The 20,022-nt window shown below is 30.9% G+C and overlaps 3 protein-coding genes across 3 annotated transcripts; 2 read left to right on the top strand and 1 right to left on the bottom strand.

Moving 5' to 3' along the window:
* On the top strand, positions 1-2,402 carry LOC116771712 (toll-like receptor 6). The gene is made up of 2 exons (XM_032663639.2): positions 1-32; positions 191-2,402. The coding sequence occupies exons 1-2, from the start codon at positions 23-25 to the stop codon at positions 2,299-2,301; spliced, it is 2,121 nt and encodes a 706-aa protein (XP_032519530.2). The 5' UTR covers positions 1-22; the 3' UTR covers positions 2,302-2,402.
* A 1,078-nt stretch (positions 2,403-3,480) lies between these two features.
* Positions 3,481-9,471, bottom strand: LOC116771890 (uncharacterized). The gene is made up of 13 exons (XM_032663881.2): positions 9,334-9,471; positions 9,160-9,263; positions 9,012-9,083; positions 8,780-8,932; positions 8,510-8,708; positions 8,058-8,225; positions 7,633-7,796; positions 6,685-6,816; positions 6,520-6,588; positions 6,311-6,454; positions 5,411-5,536; positions 4,608-4,699; positions 3,481-3,699 (listed from the first exon to the last, which is right to left on the bottom strand). The coding sequence occupies exons 1-13, from the start codon at positions 9,422-9,424 to the stop codon at positions 3,519-3,521; spliced, it is 1,695 nt and encodes a 564-aa protein (XP_032519772.2). The 5' UTR covers positions 9,425-9,471; the 3' UTR covers positions 3,481-3,518.
* Positions 9,472-10,628: 1,157 nt separating this feature from the next.
* Positions 10,629-16,695, top strand: LOC116771917 (eukaryotic translation initiation factor 3 subunit J). Its single transcript, XM_032663919.2, has 7 exons — positions 10,629-10,959; positions 11,035-11,117; positions 11,241-11,351; positions 13,117-13,252; positions 14,992-15,153; positions 15,303-15,442; positions 16,230-16,695. The coding sequence occupies exons 1-7, from the start codon at positions 10,944-10,946 to the stop codon at positions 16,290-16,292; spliced, it is 711 nt and encodes a 236-aa protein (XP_032519810.1). The 5' UTR covers positions 10,629-10,943; the 3' UTR covers positions 16,293-16,695.
* Positions 16,696-20,022: the final 3,327 nt, after the last annotated feature.

Raw genomic sequence — 20,022 nt, forward strand, 5'->3', positions numbered from 1 at the left:
TCCTCTACAACTGGGACTCAAAATGAGACTAGGTATATATATATTTTTTTTATCTTTAATCATAATGTTGCAATTTAAATTAACAATTTACATAAACAAAGGAAAAATTATTCAAATCAATCCATTTTTAATTTCAAACTTATTAAATTAATTTTAATTTTTTACTATAAAAAAGTACTTCTCGTTTCAGTTGTAATCTCATTACTAATTTTAACCGCTTCATATAAAATAAGATGCTGTTCTGTAAACAAAATCCCAGCCACCCATTGCGATTATCGCATACAATGCATTAACAATTTGAACCATATAAACTTGGAAAAGGAATGTGGCGGATCAAGTAACTATGACGTCACCATCGCTTTGACTCTCCACAACGCTACGGATTCGTTTCAAACCGAGAGCGACCCCAGCATTTTACAAGCAATTACTACTCTCACGGTATTTGGAAACTGGCCCCAAACTAAACTTTCATTTCTGGAACACATGTACAGATTAAAGAATTTAAATGTCATATATAGCAATATACAAATAGTTGAAGATAATCCTCTGAACCACCTCTTCAATCTGGAGAGTGTAGATTTTTCACATAACGGTTTAACAGATGTCGGAGAAGTTTTTGTATTTGAAAAGCGTCCATTTAAATTGCATAAAATATCACTCTCATATAATGCGATCGTCGAGATCCCGGGCTATACTTTTGAAGATGTGACAAGTCTGATTGAGCTGGATCTTTCTCATAATATGATTGAAAACCTGAATGACAAGCCATTCACTAATTTGACCAATTTAGAAATACTCAAACTAGACCACAACAGAATCAAGAACTTGCAAGGCGCCATGAATGAGTTGTTTAATCTTAAGCATTTGTATCTTAGATACAATGAGTTAAATAATATTGATCTCGAATCCTTGAAAACTATTAACCACTTAAAGACATTCGATATATCTGTCAATCATTTGGAAGAATTGAACGATGCAATTTTCCTACGCCACTGGGAGCACTTCAATGGTTATTTTATATGTAAAATTAATCTATCAAAGAATAGATTAACTTACATACCGAACGCCATGATACTTGACGCTGGACACGAAACGCATACTAAGAAATCAGTTGCGACTGAACTTGATTTATCAGGCAACACTATCACCGACATTGATTTCAATGCCTTTCAATCTATAGAACACCTTATATCTTTGGACGTGTCAGACAATAAACTAATGACTTTTGACGTAAATCCTGAAAATTTGAGCAGTGTTAAATATCTTAATTTGAGCTGTAATTTTCTTAGAACATTACAGTATAGGAGTTTTTCTTTGATGCGTAACTTAGAAAATTTGGATGTGTCGCACAATTTGTTAGAATACTTTCCAGATCAATCTCTTATCAACACTCACCAACTGAGACACATCAACGTGACTATGAATGATATAGTTGACCTCCACAATTTGAGAATAACATTTCATCCGGCTGGAGGGGTTTTGGATATGTCTAATAACAGTTTGTCCGTCCTAAGGATCCCAGTTAACGAAGCAGTGGGTTTGACTGAACTGATATTGAAATCAAACAACATAACTGATGCATATCTAATACAATTGAAGGATGCCCCAAATTTGGTACGTCTAGACATGAGTAGGAACATTATATCAGACTTAGACGAGTCTTCGTTACAGTTACCAGAGACATTGGTATATATAGATTTGAATTTTAATGAAATTCAAAGAATTGGACCCTCATCATTTTATCGCGTGCCCAATCTAAAAACTTTAAGATTATCCCACAACCGAATACAAAATTTACAATACGGTTCCTTCAGCGGTTTATCAAATCTTCTAAATTTAGATCTTTCACATAACCAAATCGGATATTTGGATTCAAAGTTGCTTATGGATCTGAAGTTCCTAACTATACTTTCATTGCGTTATAATAATATGCACAGCCTTAATGATGACAGTTGGATACATCATAAACAGGAGCTGAAGATATATTTGGATGGTAATGATTTATCTTGTAATTGGTTGGCCAAGACTCTGAACAATTACAATAATGGTTACTCCAAAGTACAGCCTAAGGTACTCCAGCCTGTGGTTGAAGGTAATTCTATAGAGGGAATCCCATGCACACAGGAGGTGGAAAATACGGAAATTGATCAGAAATACGTTATAGATGAAAGACTATTGAAGGCTGTCCAAAAAATATTAGAAGCGGTACAGAATCAAACATTGTATTTAAAGAAAATCAATTGGTTATCAATTTTGCAAAACGCAAGAAACAACATGGCGTCAAATGCAAACGAACCGTGAAAATAATTACTAAAAATCTAATTTTAATTTGTAATTCATAATTTTTTGTCGCTAATAACTTTTTATTATTAAAATCCCAGTAACAAATGTACTTCAATTTAAATAAATGTATAAATAATTGAGTTGAATTTTTAATTAATATTATATGATTTAAAAAAATCAAACAGATAGTAGAATTATTTTAAAATCTGACATCTTATTCTTATTGATTCTGAGAAGTAGCTTTGTTATGCATTTTATTTATTGCTTGGTATTTAAAAGTAAATATGTATTTTATTATCTTAACACATTTTAAAAGACAGTTAACAGAGAAACATTGAATAAGGGTTAACCATGATAAAGCTGTATAAGGAAAATCTTTGACTAGCCTTAAAAAAAAAACAAGTTATTTCAAATCTATACTGTATTCTCATTATTAAACTTCTAAATAAATATGAGAATAACAAAATGTTTAGTTCCTAGTGAATGTAATAAAAGACACTTCGCTTTAATTTTCTTTATATTCTGAATATTTCAATTGTTCATAATATGAAGTCCCATTACGTCTAAAACCCGACTTAAATGCATTTATCAGTTTCAAAATTAGAAAAATCTAAGCCCACTAACTACATTTTAAAAATCATTTTCGGAATAACGGACACGTACTTAAATGTATGAGTGGTCAAAAATGTCCTAACAGCACTTTATACCTTAAATGTAATTAAAAATATATTTTAGGTTTTGTTACTGAAGGTTTCGCTATTATACAAAACAAAATACACAATAACACAACGGAAACTGTGAAATGTAGGGGGTTCCGTGTTTATTCAAAGGTACAATATACACATCATTTATAATCAATTAATTTTGAAGGATGGAGCTTAGTTTAATAACTACTTAATCTACTGATTGGTGAAAACAATTTTAGAAGTGTTAGGTCATATAAATATGTACATAGTGTATATAAATACATCCTATTAATTGCGTCCTAAAACTCCGCACCCGCACTCGGATCTGGACCACACTGAATTCTACATTATATAAATTATAATCGGGTATCGTTCTTTTTCCTTTGTAACATACAAAGTTAATTAATTATATATTTACATATTAAAATAAAACCATTTTTCCAAAGTACATTAAATAACTTGCAGATAAACAGGACACGTGTAAGGGGTTCTTATAAAGATACTAACGACAATGATTTAAGAATATTTATTATCATATTTTATGTTAATTTAATGTGAGAAATCTTCGAATTCATTATAATTATCGGCGTAGTGCACATCAAACATGGCGGCGCATTCCAGTTCTCCAGATGTGTCATCCGCGCTGACATAATACGGACCCAGGTCCACAAGACTCAGCAGCGCCAGGTCGCTTTTTATAGAAACCATGAAAACCAATTTGACGAGATCCCTAGAAATAATAAAACTTACATACATTTGCCAGCCATTTCTGTCGCTTAATTGGATCTTATTATAATTGACGACTTGTCTTTCGGATAAATATACGTCTACATATACTTGAAGTTGAAGGCATCCTATCTATAGTTAGTCATGTGATTCAAACATACATTCATTCTCATATTCTCATATAAATAAAAATAAATATTATAATATTTTCTCCATATAATTATATATTTGGATAAAGATACTTTCACGTTACCTAGAACCAAGAGTTTCTTTTCAATTTATTATCATTGATTATGCTTTAAACTGTGTCGTATACAAAATTATTATTCAGTTAAAACAGTACTTAATAAAATTATTTTCATCCTTCTTATATCCTCTATTTAAATATTAATATTTGAGAAAAATACTTAATATATGTGTGATTTGATTACAATATTGTTTGTTGATCACAATAAGGTTTGAAGCTAATCATAGTATTCTTTATTGATGCCCTTATATATGTATGTGTGTGTATTATACATGTGTATATATATATATATATATATATATATATATATATATATATATATATAAAGTTATGTTCGTGACATCAGTATGCTTAGCACATGTCTGTATCTACTCGCTACATTTCCCGTTTCTTATTTCTCAGTCAGTTGACCACTTAAATATCATAAAGTGCGAAGGTTCATGAACATCAACTTTCAACACTCCATACGTAGTATTACGATTCAAACTTGGGGTAAGCATAACGGACTTTTAAGGAAGCGAACACGATGTATTCTATTACTAAAGACAATAAAAACTATTAGATTTGAATTGATTTTGCCATGGAGATGGACAATTGTTGGTTGATGAAGAGTTAAACAAAAGTTATTATATTAATAATATTCATATTATTCAGCTGTTAGTTACTCGTCGTATTTTTGATCAATTTTGTCGAACTGTTTCACACTGAAAGCTACGTGCTCACCATCATGAGGATTAGTAGCTTTAAAAATACCAATCTGAAAATTATTATCATATATATTACAATATATGTATATAGTTAAATAGAAATACTGAATCCATTGATAAATAGCAGTTGCATTCTCGGAATATAGAATTATAGCACGTAACATGAGATTACTACTTTGTTGCACTTTAGTTATAAACATACCCACACGACATACACAGATATATAAACTTCCTGTTGAAGTGTGACAGATTTATCTTGAATGTATATATGATGGTTGGTAATATATTAATAAAAATTTGCTTTCCATAAACCTGGTCAGTTAAATTAGACGTTGCTTCCAAAGTGTGTAGTCCTTAAAGGAGCTGAGCCGCCACTTTACAATAATCCTACTTTATTTAATATGCTTAGCATTAATTTGAACCGATACACTTCATACGAAGCGTTCCGAGTTTATATTCAATAAACTACATTGAAACTGTAATGGCGACATTTTATGAATGAAAAACTGTTAAGGCTTCGATTTATGTAACGTTGGGGACTAGGAGTAAGCATACTTTTAAATTTATCTGACCAAAACCCTCGCCTGTACAGTACTATAACAACAAAGTAAATATGAAAAATTCTAAAAATATACCACTGATCCGGGACACAAAATATTATTTTGTAAATTTCGTTGGCAAGTAACCTCCTTTACTTATTTTCCTTGTTCAGCCGATACGACTATACTACGAACTACGAAATAGTGACATTCAATACATACATGTATTATCTCGCGTCTATACTTTGACATCGCCTCTATGGCCTTATACCGTTTTGTTATGTCGAGCATAACCAGAACGTGTGGCGGAAGAAACTCCAACTCGGGAGTTACATTCTCCAATACCAGCTGGAAGACAAATTATAGTTTAATTCATTATTATGGAAATAAAAACTTACTTTTCTCAATTCAAGTCATTCTCCAAACATGTGCACAATACATAATCTTAAGACTATTTACGTAAAATGCAAGGAAATAGACGCAATATAAGAAAAATATACTTTTTTTACCTTACACTGATATTATAACTTAGAAGTGGTGATGTTTATGATTTTCGCGAGTACACTTTTAAATCGGACTTTTATCTTCGGACATATTAGATATTCACTATCATACATATTTATAATATGTTTTTGCGGTGACGGTAAAGTAATACAAGTTTTGAAAAAATTCAATATAAAAATCCCATAGTATATCCGAAAACCATGGTTTAAATTTATAAAGAAGTGATTACTATGTGGCTTAAACTACCAAACCGATATTATCTATAATTTCTGGATTAACATATATATATTTTTTTTCTTCAAGAATATAATTTCATCAGAAGCCCGGCATGAGTTTAATCTTTAATTAACCGTTGAATAGAATTCGTAATAGTAAATGTCTACCGAGATCTAAGATTTTCGCGAGTATTCATTTAAAAAAATACCATAATTTACGGATTACTAGACCTATTTTATTATTTTAAAAAACTACATACTCCCGACGTTTCGGGTACATTTCGTCTCTCCGTGATCACGATTGCTGCAAAGTAGCCGAAATGTCGGGAGTACCTAGTTTTTTAAAATAAAAAAATACGCGTAGTAATCCTAAAATAATAGTTTCATTTACGTAAATGCCTACATTAGGGAACAGTATAGCCAATCCATTAGCTTTGGATATGTCGTTTGGTGGTGCATAAAACCCTGGTATCACAAGACCAGCTGGCGGCAAATATTCATCCGCACATTCTTCCTCTGAACTCTCTTCTTCCTCCTCAGAAAGCTCCTAGAAGTTAATTAATGCTTAATTTTTGTAGAATTCTGAAGATAGATCATTTACGATCTTCACACCTCCGGTATAGTGATGTCCACTTCTTCGTCATCTGGTTCCTCTTTCAATGTCTCCAGAGCTGATAAATTCTTAAAATAAAAACACGTTATATGATTATTATCAACATTCAAGAATACATTTACATTAAAAATAATCAATTAAAAAATGTTAATTGGTAAACTGACCCCAGCTTTGAGCAGCTCCAGTTTCCTTTTTTCTTTTTCCGCCCTCTTAGCTTCAATGGTATCTTCAATAGCTTGTCTCGCTAGCCGCTGCATCTCCGATAGCCTTCTTGCACGTTTTTCCCTTTCCTCTTCCTAACAAGAAGAATAATATTCTTAGGCACTCTTAAATGTAGTTCCTTTATTAAATCACGAACCATAATATTTTCTATGTTTTTCGATGTTTACAAATCATGCATTTTATGTGACGACTGGCTATTCATACAGCGTTAAAATGATCAATGTTTTATTTAACTTAAAATCATATCTCAGGTATACAAGATTGATTTCGTTCAGAATTGCTGATGAAATCCTGGTTATAATCTTGATTGTATCGTTATACGACGTGATACTTTCAAATGAGATATTCAAAAACTATATTACTGCTACGAAAATATATGCTCCTGTTCCAAAATAAGATAATGATTAGCCAATTTTTTACAATATTCTGAAAAGAAATCAATAAATAAATGTAATTTTTTGTAATAAAACAATTGATTTAAAAATAAATATATATATAATGGAATATATACATCGACCAACGAATTTTATTAAATATATATGAAAATTTATTAATCTTAAATATTATCTCGTTACAGCTAAACAATACTATAAAATCTATTTTTATACAATCTCATCATCCGATTAAGAAAACAATATATTGCATATTAAATTATTACTTTCCTTCATTTGATATTCTATAGTGTGACAGATAATTTTATAAAATATATATTCTTTGTCTATATAAACTACCAGATAGGTTAAGTATGGCTAATTTTTGTGGTTCACTTATTAATCCCGGATCTATCACAACTTGTGCCAAATACTGTACCGACTCTGATGCTGACAAAAAGACGGTTCAATTATAAAAACACAGTGTCAAAACTATCAGTAAATGTATTCCTATAATACCTTTCTTTTGATAATTTCATCACGACGTTTCTTTTGTATCTCTTCCTTCGTTAAGCTGTACGACTTGTAGTAATCGTACGCCGTTTTCTGTGGTAGTTGCATTTCAATAGGCTTACTTTCGTCCACCGGTGTGAGATCTTCATACAGTATTTTACGAACAAGGGCTAGCGAAAATAGTTTATAATAATTTATTCAATTTAAATGATTATAGAAAATATTCGTTCGGAAATCCTACTCTTTTGTAAATTAGCAAATTTAAAAAATATATATATATTATTTTAGAATACCTAATAACTTAAAATTTATAATTACATAAAGAATTATGTATGTAATTTATTTCAAGCATCATGATGAAATATCGGGAGATAGTTTGTTTTACTAAATGTGAGAAATTAAGATGAACTCATTTAATGAAATGTTCTAACAGACGAAATGTTTGTCTGTGTCAAGCAGTCTGAAACAAATAGCCAAAGCTGGTCCTGACAACAACACATGCATGGACGCTTCATTGATGGGAGCATCGCCAGCGTATAAAATGTCATCGGCCATTTCTTTAGTGAGCTGAATTTCTTCGCGGCCAACCATTATTATATCTGAAATTAAATTCAACATAAAATATGTAGATATCTTTTGAAATATACCGAATCAAACATCACTTAATTATGTTTTTGAGAATATTTAGTTATAGGCTCTTGAATTTATAGTTTTATAGTTTATGATTAGTTGCGATACTTATAGTTATAGTTGTTAAATTGCTCGAGGATTAAAACAGCCATCAAAATAAGTATATAAAAACTTCTTGATTATTGAGTTAGTTTCACACTAAACTGAAGACAAATAAATTACAAGAAATGCTTAGATTTTAACATCGCTCAACTGTTTACATCCCATCGTTCGTATAGCTCCGGATGGGCGTGAACAGCATGAGGCCAGTACAGCACGAAATTAAGGTGCTGCAAGTAAGGAACCATCAGCTCGGCCCGGTGACGCTTGCGAGCAGCCTGCCTTTCCTTCTTCCTGATCAAAACGATAGCTTTTCCTTGCTTTTCCTCCAAAACAAGCTGTTTCACCCATTCCTTTTAAACTCCTTTGATTTTAATCCTTTTTATTATATTACACTCAAATTTAATATCACTATTATTATTACCTGTTCTTCTGGTAGTACTTCATCGAAATTATAAGTTTTTCTGTCATCTATGACTCCTTCCAGTCTCGCTTTAAAATATTCAACCTCCTTTTTAGCGACCTCTGCGAACTTTGTATTGTCTACGCCCCGAAATATTTTTGTAATTCTTTTTTCCTGTAATTTGAATGTACTTCTAGTATGTCTCATATTTTATATATTATTCTATAATATTATAAACAAAAAACGACCCCACCAAAATAAATATAAAGACAGGTTCACAATGGTTCTTAAACCGTCTCAATGATGATATATCGTCTACTCGAATCTAAAGAAAGCATAGACATTAAACGATAAATAAAAATCGATAGTATTTTGCTTTACATCATTCAACATTCAAATACCCTCAAAAGAACAATCTTATTATCACTCCAGTCCAATTTAATTCTTACAAAGAGGTGATCTAGGACAACGCAGGGTCCTGCGTAAGAATTATACAAATCAGCGCCTACAAAGATTTAATAATAATTAAAAAAAAAACATAGGCACATGCTACTATATTAATAGTGTTTACTCACAAATCAATGTTTTCGAATTAGTTGTTATAACATTCTCAAACTCTTTTTCGTTGTCAATATTAATAAACAATTCAATTTTCTTTTTAGCCATTTTTAGTAAATAATTTAAACGTTGATGATCGCATTGGTCGTGCTTAAGGGTAACGTGTTTAAACAAATCATATGCATATTGATAGGTGAACAAAAAATATACATAGATAAAAACTCTATTTTAAAATGAAGATTTAAATTTAACTTAACCCTTAAGTTATCGACACGGTGTAATTGTAGGTTTAGTTTTACAAAGTTAATGAATATTTTAATTTAAGATAAGCAGCGCCGCGCTGGGCCGAAGTAAATTATAGAATGAGGCGAGACACAATCATGACTCCTCTCCTGTTCGCTCCTAATAATATATATTAGGTATATAAAATATAGTATTAGGTACATATAACAATAGTGAGTGGAAGGTAAGTATGGGACGCGAAGATCTCGACCATACATACCTATTGAAAATCAGGCGTACTACGGTCAAACAACATTTTAGAAGTATTCGCATATATCGTTCTTCTCGCAGCTTAAAATACCTATATAAAATAAAAAAAGAAATTTCTTTATCATTTAGGCGCCCTCTAGTTTTTGGAGCCGGGGGAGATTCGCTCCGTTCGCCGTATAAACGCATATATTGGTACATACTTACAAAGTACGAAGACAAGAAATACTTAAAATTCGTTTCAATTTGTAACTACTTAACAGAATAGTTTCATAAAAACTTTTAAAAATGTTGACATGATTTAGTGTATTTTTCTTTAAACAATCTGCCTGGTAAAAAAAATTTAGAAGCTTATCACTGTGTGTAGTTTTTTTTATATAAGACTATGTTTCATGTTTGAAAAAAGACGTAAGTCGATTCTGGTTAACTATTTATTTTTATTTTGAAAATAGTGACATCTATTGAATCAATAATAAACTAGCTGAAAATTCATAAATACACTCTAGTTGGCAAATTTAATGCAAAAAGAAAGTAAACAAATGTTATAAAATATTTGTTTCGTTATGTCTTCAAAGAATTTAGATTATGAAAAAAAACATTTTGATATTTTTATTACAGGTCACGAGATATGTAGTTTTATTTAATTTATTATTAGTATTTTGTTCTTGAAATAAATAATGAATGTTATATTAAAAATACTTTATAAAAAAATCATCTCAAAAAAATATGTACAAATAGAGCAACATTATCTTGTAAATTAATAAAGTATGAATAAATATTTTTTTCTTATATTGTAACAAACATAAAATGTCAAACCGCCATATTGAAAAATTTTAGTGATTCGAGAATTATCGCTTGCGATGGAGTCATATTTTTGCGAAATTAATTCAGATTGTAGCTCTATTGAAAGTTTATTGAAATTATGTCATTTGTTTATGTTCTCTCAATGCGTTCGTGGTCAATGCAGAAAATTCACTATTGTTTGACGATATTCGACTAAGAATCGTTGTTGATAGTTACCTAGTGTCGATTCGGGAGACATCTTGTGTTGAAAAAGTTACAAGTTGTTGTGCTTGTCTGATTTTGTCTTTCACGTGAAAAGTTTGCAAAATCCGGCCTGTGCTTAGAAACAGCAGACATGGACGTGTCGTGGGGTAAGCAACGATTTTAACATGTTAATATTGTCATTCTATTCATTGTTTCCGGTATACATAAAAAAAAAATTACAGATGCTGATAATTTTGAACCAAAACTTCCGACCACGTTGGCTTCCAATAAATGGGAAGGCGAGGACGAGGAAGAAACAGTCAAGGTAAAACGATTAGCTGCCAAAAAATCTTCGAGGTTGTTAAATCGTATCTTAATTTAAATTCCATATTGTATCAACGTTTTATAACCTCACAGTCGCAGTGCGTTGACGTCAGCTTTTTTACAGGACAGCTGGGAGGATGAAGAAGAAGAAAAGAAAGACGAAGAAAAGAAAGAAACCGTGCCGCCTCCTCCGAAACCTAAAAAGAAAATTCTAGATAAAATTGCTGAAAAAGAGGTTGGTTCATAATATTTTAATCGAAAATTTGTACGCAACGATTTTATAATAACTTTCGTAATGACATTGTGACAACAATTTGACAATGTAAGACAGAATATTACTTATCACTTGCACAATTAAGTATTATAAATTATCTAAACTTATTGACCTAAGCATCAAGCTTCATCTTATCAGGCAATTCATTAGGACCTCATCCTTGAGTTAGACTGACAGTATTATCATAAAATTCCTTTGTCTAATATGATGCATATAAAAAAATATACCAAAGCCAGATGTTGCTTATATTATAGAAAATGTCTATGCCATTGATAACTGCCTTAAATATGATGTCTTCCAAGACATTTAAAGACAATTTTTATATTGATGATAGTGATGTAGCTAGCTCTACCTCATTTTCAATATCATATTCATATAAATTAATAGTTTCTCATCACAATAACTTTATTGTCATTATCATGCTCATCACTAATAGGTGTCCATTAACTAAGCACGGATAATATTATTCTATGAATGTTTTGTATGTTGTTTGTTTGTAAAATAGTTTTATATTTAAAATTTATTTATGCTGTCAGTACAATATGTTCTGTTAGATAACTTAATTTTCTTCAAATCTTACCTTGTTTGAAGTTCAATAATATTTGCTCAGAGGTTAAGAAGTTTGTAATTATTCTTAAATATATTCATCACAATTTATTGGAACAGTTATTTGATAATTAGCAAATTAATTGACCGAGCTATAAATTTATTAAAAAGGGACTATGGTCTCGCTCACAGCAAATTTTTGAAAATACAGTGGTATTATTAAAAGAAATTTTTTTTTTTGTTGTTTCAAGTGAACATTTATGAATATGCATAACATTCATAATTCCTTGTAATAATAAAAATAAAATATTTCAAGCATTTCAGTTAAAATATAAAAGATTGTGGTCTGCTATTAACAATTTTACTCACAAGATTTATTGCAATTCATAACCCTTAGCAAATTTTTTTTTAATTACTGAAAATTATGTAAAAATTAAATTTTTTTGCATTCTATGTACATAGTTTTGGGCACTGAACTGCAAATATTGTTTACTTAGTAAATTAATGCTAGTTTCTTTATTAATATTAGAGAGGTAATTGTATAATAGATTGAAAATAATTTAAGTTATAATCATGTCACAGATTGTTTTGAATTAAAGATGGCTGTTGTGACAAACAAATGCACATATTTCAATACATTGAATAATTTATTGCATTAATTACTTACTTAATATGAACATTAACGTCTTAACAATTAGTCAACCCAAACGCAAAATATAACAAAATTCTTATTCAAAATTATAAAAATGATCACATGCTATCATAGTAGGTACATCAATGAAAAACTCCTAACTCACTGTGTTAAGTTACACCATAGAAACTTGTGGTAGGAGTACACGAGAACAATGTACGCTGAAAATTATTAATAAAAGTGAAGCATTACAAGAACAAACATTAAACGTGTGTGTGTGTATTATACTATGACTTGTTATGGCACACATAAGCCAATTAACAAAATAACATAAATTTTTATATTTGGAACATACGCTTCATCATTATTCAGATAATATATATTGGTGTCAATCTTTTAGTATAGTATATATGTTGATGTCATTGTATACACATATTTTTTAAATTATTATTTATAAAGGGAAATTACAGTACATATTATTCTGCCTATTTGATAACTTTGTCTTTGGGTGTTTGTGTGGCGTAGAATTTAATGTGTTTATCACTTCAGCGTCTGGAACGTCAGAAGTCAGTGAAACAAGTTGTCGAGAAAGAAGAATTGACCCCAGAAGAGAAGCTGGCTGAGAAGCTGCGTCAGCAGAAATTACAAGAGGAATCCGATTTATTGCTGGCCTTGGAGACATTTGGTGGGTGATATATTCTATGTATTTTTACAAACTTAATTGAAAATCGTTCTGTAGCTATGTATATCTGGTTAGACAATCTTTTTTTAAATGACACTAATATTTTTCGGATAAAATACGCGTGATTTATACTCCCGACGTTTCAGTTACTTTTCAGCAACCGTGATCACGGGCAGACGAGGTGTGAATGTCTGTCAGTTGATCCTGTTCTTTATCATCTACCGCCATCGATTTCTTAATGTTCTGGCGTACCGCTCTGGATGCCGGCAGAATGCGCTCACGGTGTCTTGAGGTCCTGCGATATGGTTACGGACATGGGATTTTATATTTTTAAGGAGGGGGTCCCAGGTGTTTGATAGATTCCGGCCATCTTCTCTATTAAAATTGGGATGTTTTTTAATTTCAATAGCCTCGCGAATTAACCTCGGTATATACTTGCTTCCCGAGCGAGGATTAGTGGTTTATCAATCCGAATGTAGTGGCCTGGTTTGTCCATTGTGTGTTCACACACTGCTGACTTCGACGCGCGCCTGGTTTTGATATCTGAGATGTGTTCTTTAACCCTTGTACCGATGCTCCTCTTCGTCTGTCCAATGTATGACAAGCCACAGTCACAATCGAGTTTGTATACACCCGCTTGTTGTAAAGGAATGTTACTCTTGATTGGTCTCAAGAATTGGCTCACTTTCTTATGTGGTTTGTAAATAGTTTTGATGGAAACCTTCAAAATGTTGCCTATTCTGTCAGTGACTCCCTTCACATATGGTAGTATCGCAGGTTGTCGTTCAACTGTGGGTGGCTTCAAGTGGTTCTTGCGATGCTGGCGAGGCACGGGCAGGTTGTTGATGGTGAGAGCATGTTTTACATGCTGCAGCTCGGCCTCTAGGTGGTCAGCATCACAAAGGTGTTGGGCTCTCTGTAACAAAGATTTGCCAACGGTAGCTAACTGGATAGGGTGTTGGTGTGAGTTAGATAATCTTACTGTTCATTGAAGGCACGTTTGATAGAATAAACAAGCTCGTATCGATGAATTTTTCATTATATATTTTATATTTATTATTATTTAAGACAAAGAAATACCTCATGACGATTTTAACGTTTTGGAAGACAGTCTCTAAGCTGCAGTTAGATGAACTACAAGAAAACAATGTAGTTTTTTTCATATTTTTGTATGCGACTATTGATGAAGTACAAACTAGCCTTCAAATGTAATTAAATGTGAATCTTTCAAAATTTTTTTAAATTATTAATGTAATATAATTAAAATTAACTAACAGGAAAGAATATGGATTTAATGTGACACTTATTTTGGACCTCTTCGAGACGCACGTCGAAACCCTTAGGGGGTTTCATTTGATTTCTCAAGGAAAGGGATAGGCCATTCCTCAGATCCCCACTTAGTGACGGCGGGTGTACCTTTTGTTTAAGAAATATATTTGAAAATCGTCATAATCGTAGGAGTAATAGCGTAATAAACATGTAGTTGAATTGACAACTTTTATGTTATAAAAATAAATGTCAGTGATTTATTTTATCAGAGAATTAAAATGATCTCAATACATTTAAATTATATGTAGCTCACCGCCAAGATATGTGACCTTGAGTATTAAATAAAAAATATAATGACTTATAATATGATTAGGTATAAATTTTGTTTATAAATTTTAATTTAAAATATAATTTTAGCATTTGTCCGTGTAGCTGTTATGTTAACTCAATCAGCATTTCATTTTCATTTCCAGGTGTAACAGATGGAGCCGGTAAACTAGATTGCTTCCATCCAACAAATAAACAGGAGTTCACAGATTTTGCAGAGCTTCTGTGCAAAAAAATCAACATTTACAAAGCCAAGGATGAATTTCCCGGATTTGTTGATGAGCTGGTCAAGAATATTATAGTACAAAGTAAGCTATATGTATTTCATTATTCTTAATACAGCGACAAACATAGAAATTTCGCTCAATTATGCTTTATACTGAAGTATTTTTTATTTTAATGCATTTTTCTAAATATTATTACCTCGTGTACTAATCTAGTGAAAATATATTTTCAGTGTCGTCCGCGGATATTAAGAGGATAAAGATGACAGTCGACAATCTGTACATTGAAAAACAGAAAGCCGAGAAAAACGAAAAGGCCAAGAAACCTAACAAGGGGAAGGGGAAGGCTAAGTTAAAAGTGGAGGGGGAGAGTGTGAGTACATTGATAGTGTTGCCATGCCGATTATAAATAACTTGATCAATCACATGTCTCTGCCTGAAATATATTTATTTATATTAGAAATAAAATAGAATATTAATATTTGGTACAAATCTCGCATACTGCACTGAATTTACTTCTAATTGTCAAATTTGTGGTCACCGCATCGGTTTGATAAACAGAAAATATAAGAATTTTGAAGTTATATTAGCAAGGTGGTGTCAAAATGACAATGACGTCATCAGTCTCAGGAAAGTTTCATTGAGGTTTCAAACACCTTTACAACTACGAACACTTCGTATTTTTGTAGAACCAGTTTTGTGCGCGCTTTGTCCGCATTGGCTTGGTAATGGGTTCCAGAGAGAAATTTTTGAAGTGTTTACTTCAATAGGTAGGGTAACCAACCATCAGCGACATCTATAGTATGTGTGACATAACTATATACAATGCAGCTGTTATGGGGCCACACGGAATTCCAGGATAAATTTTAACTAATGTATATGTTATTCTCATATCTAAGCACAATTTGCGTAAAGCGTAATCAAAAACTGTTTAGTAATTTTTGATTGAAAATTAAACGAACATCCATATATGGAGCAAATTTTCGCTTTTTCAATATAAAATGCGTATAGTTCAGAACATTATACTTAAACTTATTATATTTGTTTATTCCGTAATAATATGCTAAGCAGTGATATGTTTGGTGTTTTAATACCAGCTTTATATACAATGAGAATTTAGATTCATGTATATAATATTGACTTGGCTTTGTTTGTTTCAGGCTCACTTGAACCAGTACGAGGCCTATGGCACTTTTGACGACGATTTCGACGACTTTATGTAAACTATACGATGAAGGGATTCAAACGAACATTGTAAATAAGTCCTTTTGTTTGTATGTTGTTATGTTTACCATATGTATAACAGATATTGATATATTGAGAACAGAAATGCTCTGTACATTGACAATTTTCATGCATTATAAGTGTTTATTAAGAAAAAGCTGTGAGTTTTTCATTCAAGCTTTCCATGTTTCTATATCGATCGAGTGGAAAATATTCAAAACCAGAAATTTCTAGTACAAACCGGTTTTTAACTACATGTATCCGGTTTGAACCGGTTTCTTCTTGAAATGTTTATTATTCAGACTTGTTTTATTATTTTTGTAATATACCCGTCTGTTTTTTTTCGGTTATGGTCCGATGTTATGTTATATAGATAATAAATTTTTTAATGCGATAATATTATTCTGTTTTTTTATTTCATTGAATTTTGTATTTTCTAATTATTTATAAGTAATTCTTAAAATTAACCATTTTCTAGATATGAACACAAAACAAATATATCAATGATAAAATAAAAACTGAAATTAAGGCAACTATTTCTCTGTTAAATTTTTTATGCATTTTAAAACCTACAAATAGTCTTGAGATATAATAAAAAAAAAAGTATCTGTTTCTTAACATCTTTTTTTAGATTTATTTATTATATATGTCTTTCTTACCTTGACATAAATATGAAGTTAAAGGTAAATAATGAAATTGAGAAACATTCAAACGACCAGTATGTAAGGTCCCTAATGATTTATAACTGCGATAGCATGTGGGAGGAACGGCACAAGACGCTTGTATAACCTTGAATTTTTACCTTCAATTCGGCCTTTTACAAAACAACTTGTTAATACATAGAGTACATAGTTTTTGAACAAATAGTAGGCGAATCGAGGTGCGATACCGTAGGCGTTAAGGTATGCTTCAGTAAAAAGTATACAACCACTGTAACCCTTACCTTTGAGAAACGTCAGTATAGAAATAAATTGAGGACATAAAATATCAATTTTACGCATTACGATTAATAGTTACCAGTGGCGCCATCTGTGCCGTACTAATTATAATATTCTAAGTAAACTATAATCCTTAGAATTATTTATGACTGATTATAATATTGTAATTTTTAATGGCAACATTTGAGGAACAACTTGTATTTGAAAACTATAAATACTGGCGTCAGCCATTTTATAGGACATTCCTGGAAGTAACATTGAACATTAAAGAACAAGACTGAAACTGTACCTTGGATAATATATTGCAACAGTCACTCTTGAATATCATTGGTTTAGATAAGAAAACAAAATTATGGGCGAAAAGATTATCAGTACTTATATGAAACTTCGGAAAAAAAAACCTAATCAGTATACCTTCAAGAGAGTTCAATTATTAGAGTTGTACTAAATATTATTTATTAATTATATGTGCTTTATCATGATTGTACCAACACAGCCTGAGACAAAAATTTCTCCGATCAACTAACGACTGGTCCTTTCTAATTAATTAGTAAAAAAACTATTCACCAAAACATTGACATTGCTATTCATTCTAATAAGCATGAAATCGAATAGACATTACTTATATATGAAGTAAGTTTATAAAAACAAAAAATGTTTTTTTTTTTTTGTTGTATTCGGTGGTGGCTAAGGAGGGTAGGGAGGGCAGCCGCCCGCCTCCCCGCTACTAGAAATTCTAATCCAAAATTTACACTCACGTACGAGTCGCGAGACGAGGCACGAGCCGAATCACAAGATGACAGTTTCAATAGTCGCTCGAGAGTGTAAATTACAAACAATTCCAGTCTCAATACAGTCGTAATAAGGACGGTAATTTAATCTAATCTTTAATTTAATCCTGGGTAAAAATTTCTGTCAGATTTAAAGCAACCAACGTCTTAACTGTTTGGCTTGACTTGCTTGATCTTGACAAGAAAATATACTTTATATCCATACTTCCAAGTTATTATTTTAATTAAATAATAAATGTAATATTTTTTTTAAAGTTCTGTTTATTTTACAGTCAAGAACCCGTGAAGATTTTCACGTAGGACTCTATTCGGTCATTATAACAATCGCTGTAGTTGTAAGGCTCGTTCTACAACTGAAAAGCGTCATGTGCTTTCGACCTTACCAACAATTCATACTTATCTTATTGTTGTACTTGCGACGAACCGTGTGGTGGCAACTATAGGAGGATATTTCAGACTTCTCTAGATTCATTTCATTAAGTTACTACAGTTTATAATGAAAACATAATATAAATAACGTAACTTTGTTAATTAAAACTTTATGAATTTCAAATATTATTTACGTATTTTCCTTAGTTATTGTTAATAAGCTTATGAAGGCAATTTGTTAGTATTAATAAGAAAGGAAGACGCGTTACTTACATTTTATTAAAAAAATATATATTGACAGTTACTGCAAACTGTAGGTGTATTTCGTAAAGAAAACAAACCGTAAATGCTTTGGATTGAAGGATGAACGATAAAAGTCTTGACCGCCAAAATCGAAGCATTACAAAAAAAAAGTAATTGGACAATCATCGCGAATGAAGAGACGAATAATGAAAATAAAATGACAAAATAATGAGACGATATGATTTGAGTCTCATATAACACAAATAAAATATTAAAAAAATCCTGTATGAATAAAATAATTCAAAAGCCGGACAAGTGCACAGAATGATTTAGCGTTTTAATGAAATGCCTGACCTTGCTGCTACATAAAATCTTCAACAATATGAATCTAATGGTTATTCATCATAATTGTGAAATCTATAATGATATCAAGGTCCTACAGATCGAGGTCTTTCTAATTTACAAAGTTGAAAAATACATACATTACACATGCACAATTGTACATATATATACAGGTCTATATAGTTATATAGACGATGTTAAAAACATGAATGTAACAATGTTTTGCGAAATACCATACAGTTTTTAACAAAGTATGTACCTAGTAGCCATAAAATATTATTTTTTCTTAATATTTACGTTTAAACTAGACAAAACATCCACATTCAACTTCCAATTATATATCTTTAGTATCTGATAAATTGAAAATATGGTGTTCGTTCTTTTTAAGTAACAAAAATCGAATTAGTCGATCGTAAGTAATAAAGCTTTTAATATACATTTAAAGAAAATTACGATTTGAGACTTTAATACATTTATATTTTTGATAGTAACAATAAAAGAGAACAAGACAATTAGGTTTAAAGACTATAAAAAATATAATTAATATTTTAAAACGAGTTAAATTTAATTATTATAATACCTACTATAATACTGACTAAAAGTAATTTTAAATTTAAGTTATATTAAAAAAGGACAATATACATATGTTTATTGAAGGCTAGTAGACAGAATTAAATAATCTTAAGAAATCTGAGAATTTAAATAAGCTATAACTTTAATGGCGCTTCTTATTGGCAACATATTATTTGTTTATCTGGATTAAAAATAGCAAGCAAAGAATTATAAAAAAATACTCTGAATTTTTTATTTGGATGCTTTGCTTAAATGTCACTAGTTTTGTGTTGACCTACATCTTTAAATCAAATAGTGAAGAGTCACTAAACTAAAATCGATAAACTATAACAGATGTGGACTATCTTCAAATAACATTTGATAAATGTACCAAAACGTACATGTTAACTGCTGGGATTCAAAAAAAGTTTCGTGTTATTGTCAGTATTCAAAAAAATATTTAAATAAAGTTGTATTTTTTTTATCCAAACTGA

The sequence above is a fragment of the Danaus plexippus genome, assembly GCF_018135715.1.
Source record: "Danaus plexippus chromosome 16 unlocalized genomic scaffold, MEX_DaPlex mxdp_31, whole genome shotgun sequence".
NCBI classification, from domain to species: Eukaryota; Metazoa; Arthropoda; class Insecta; order Lepidoptera; family Nymphalidae; genus Danaus; species Danaus plexippus.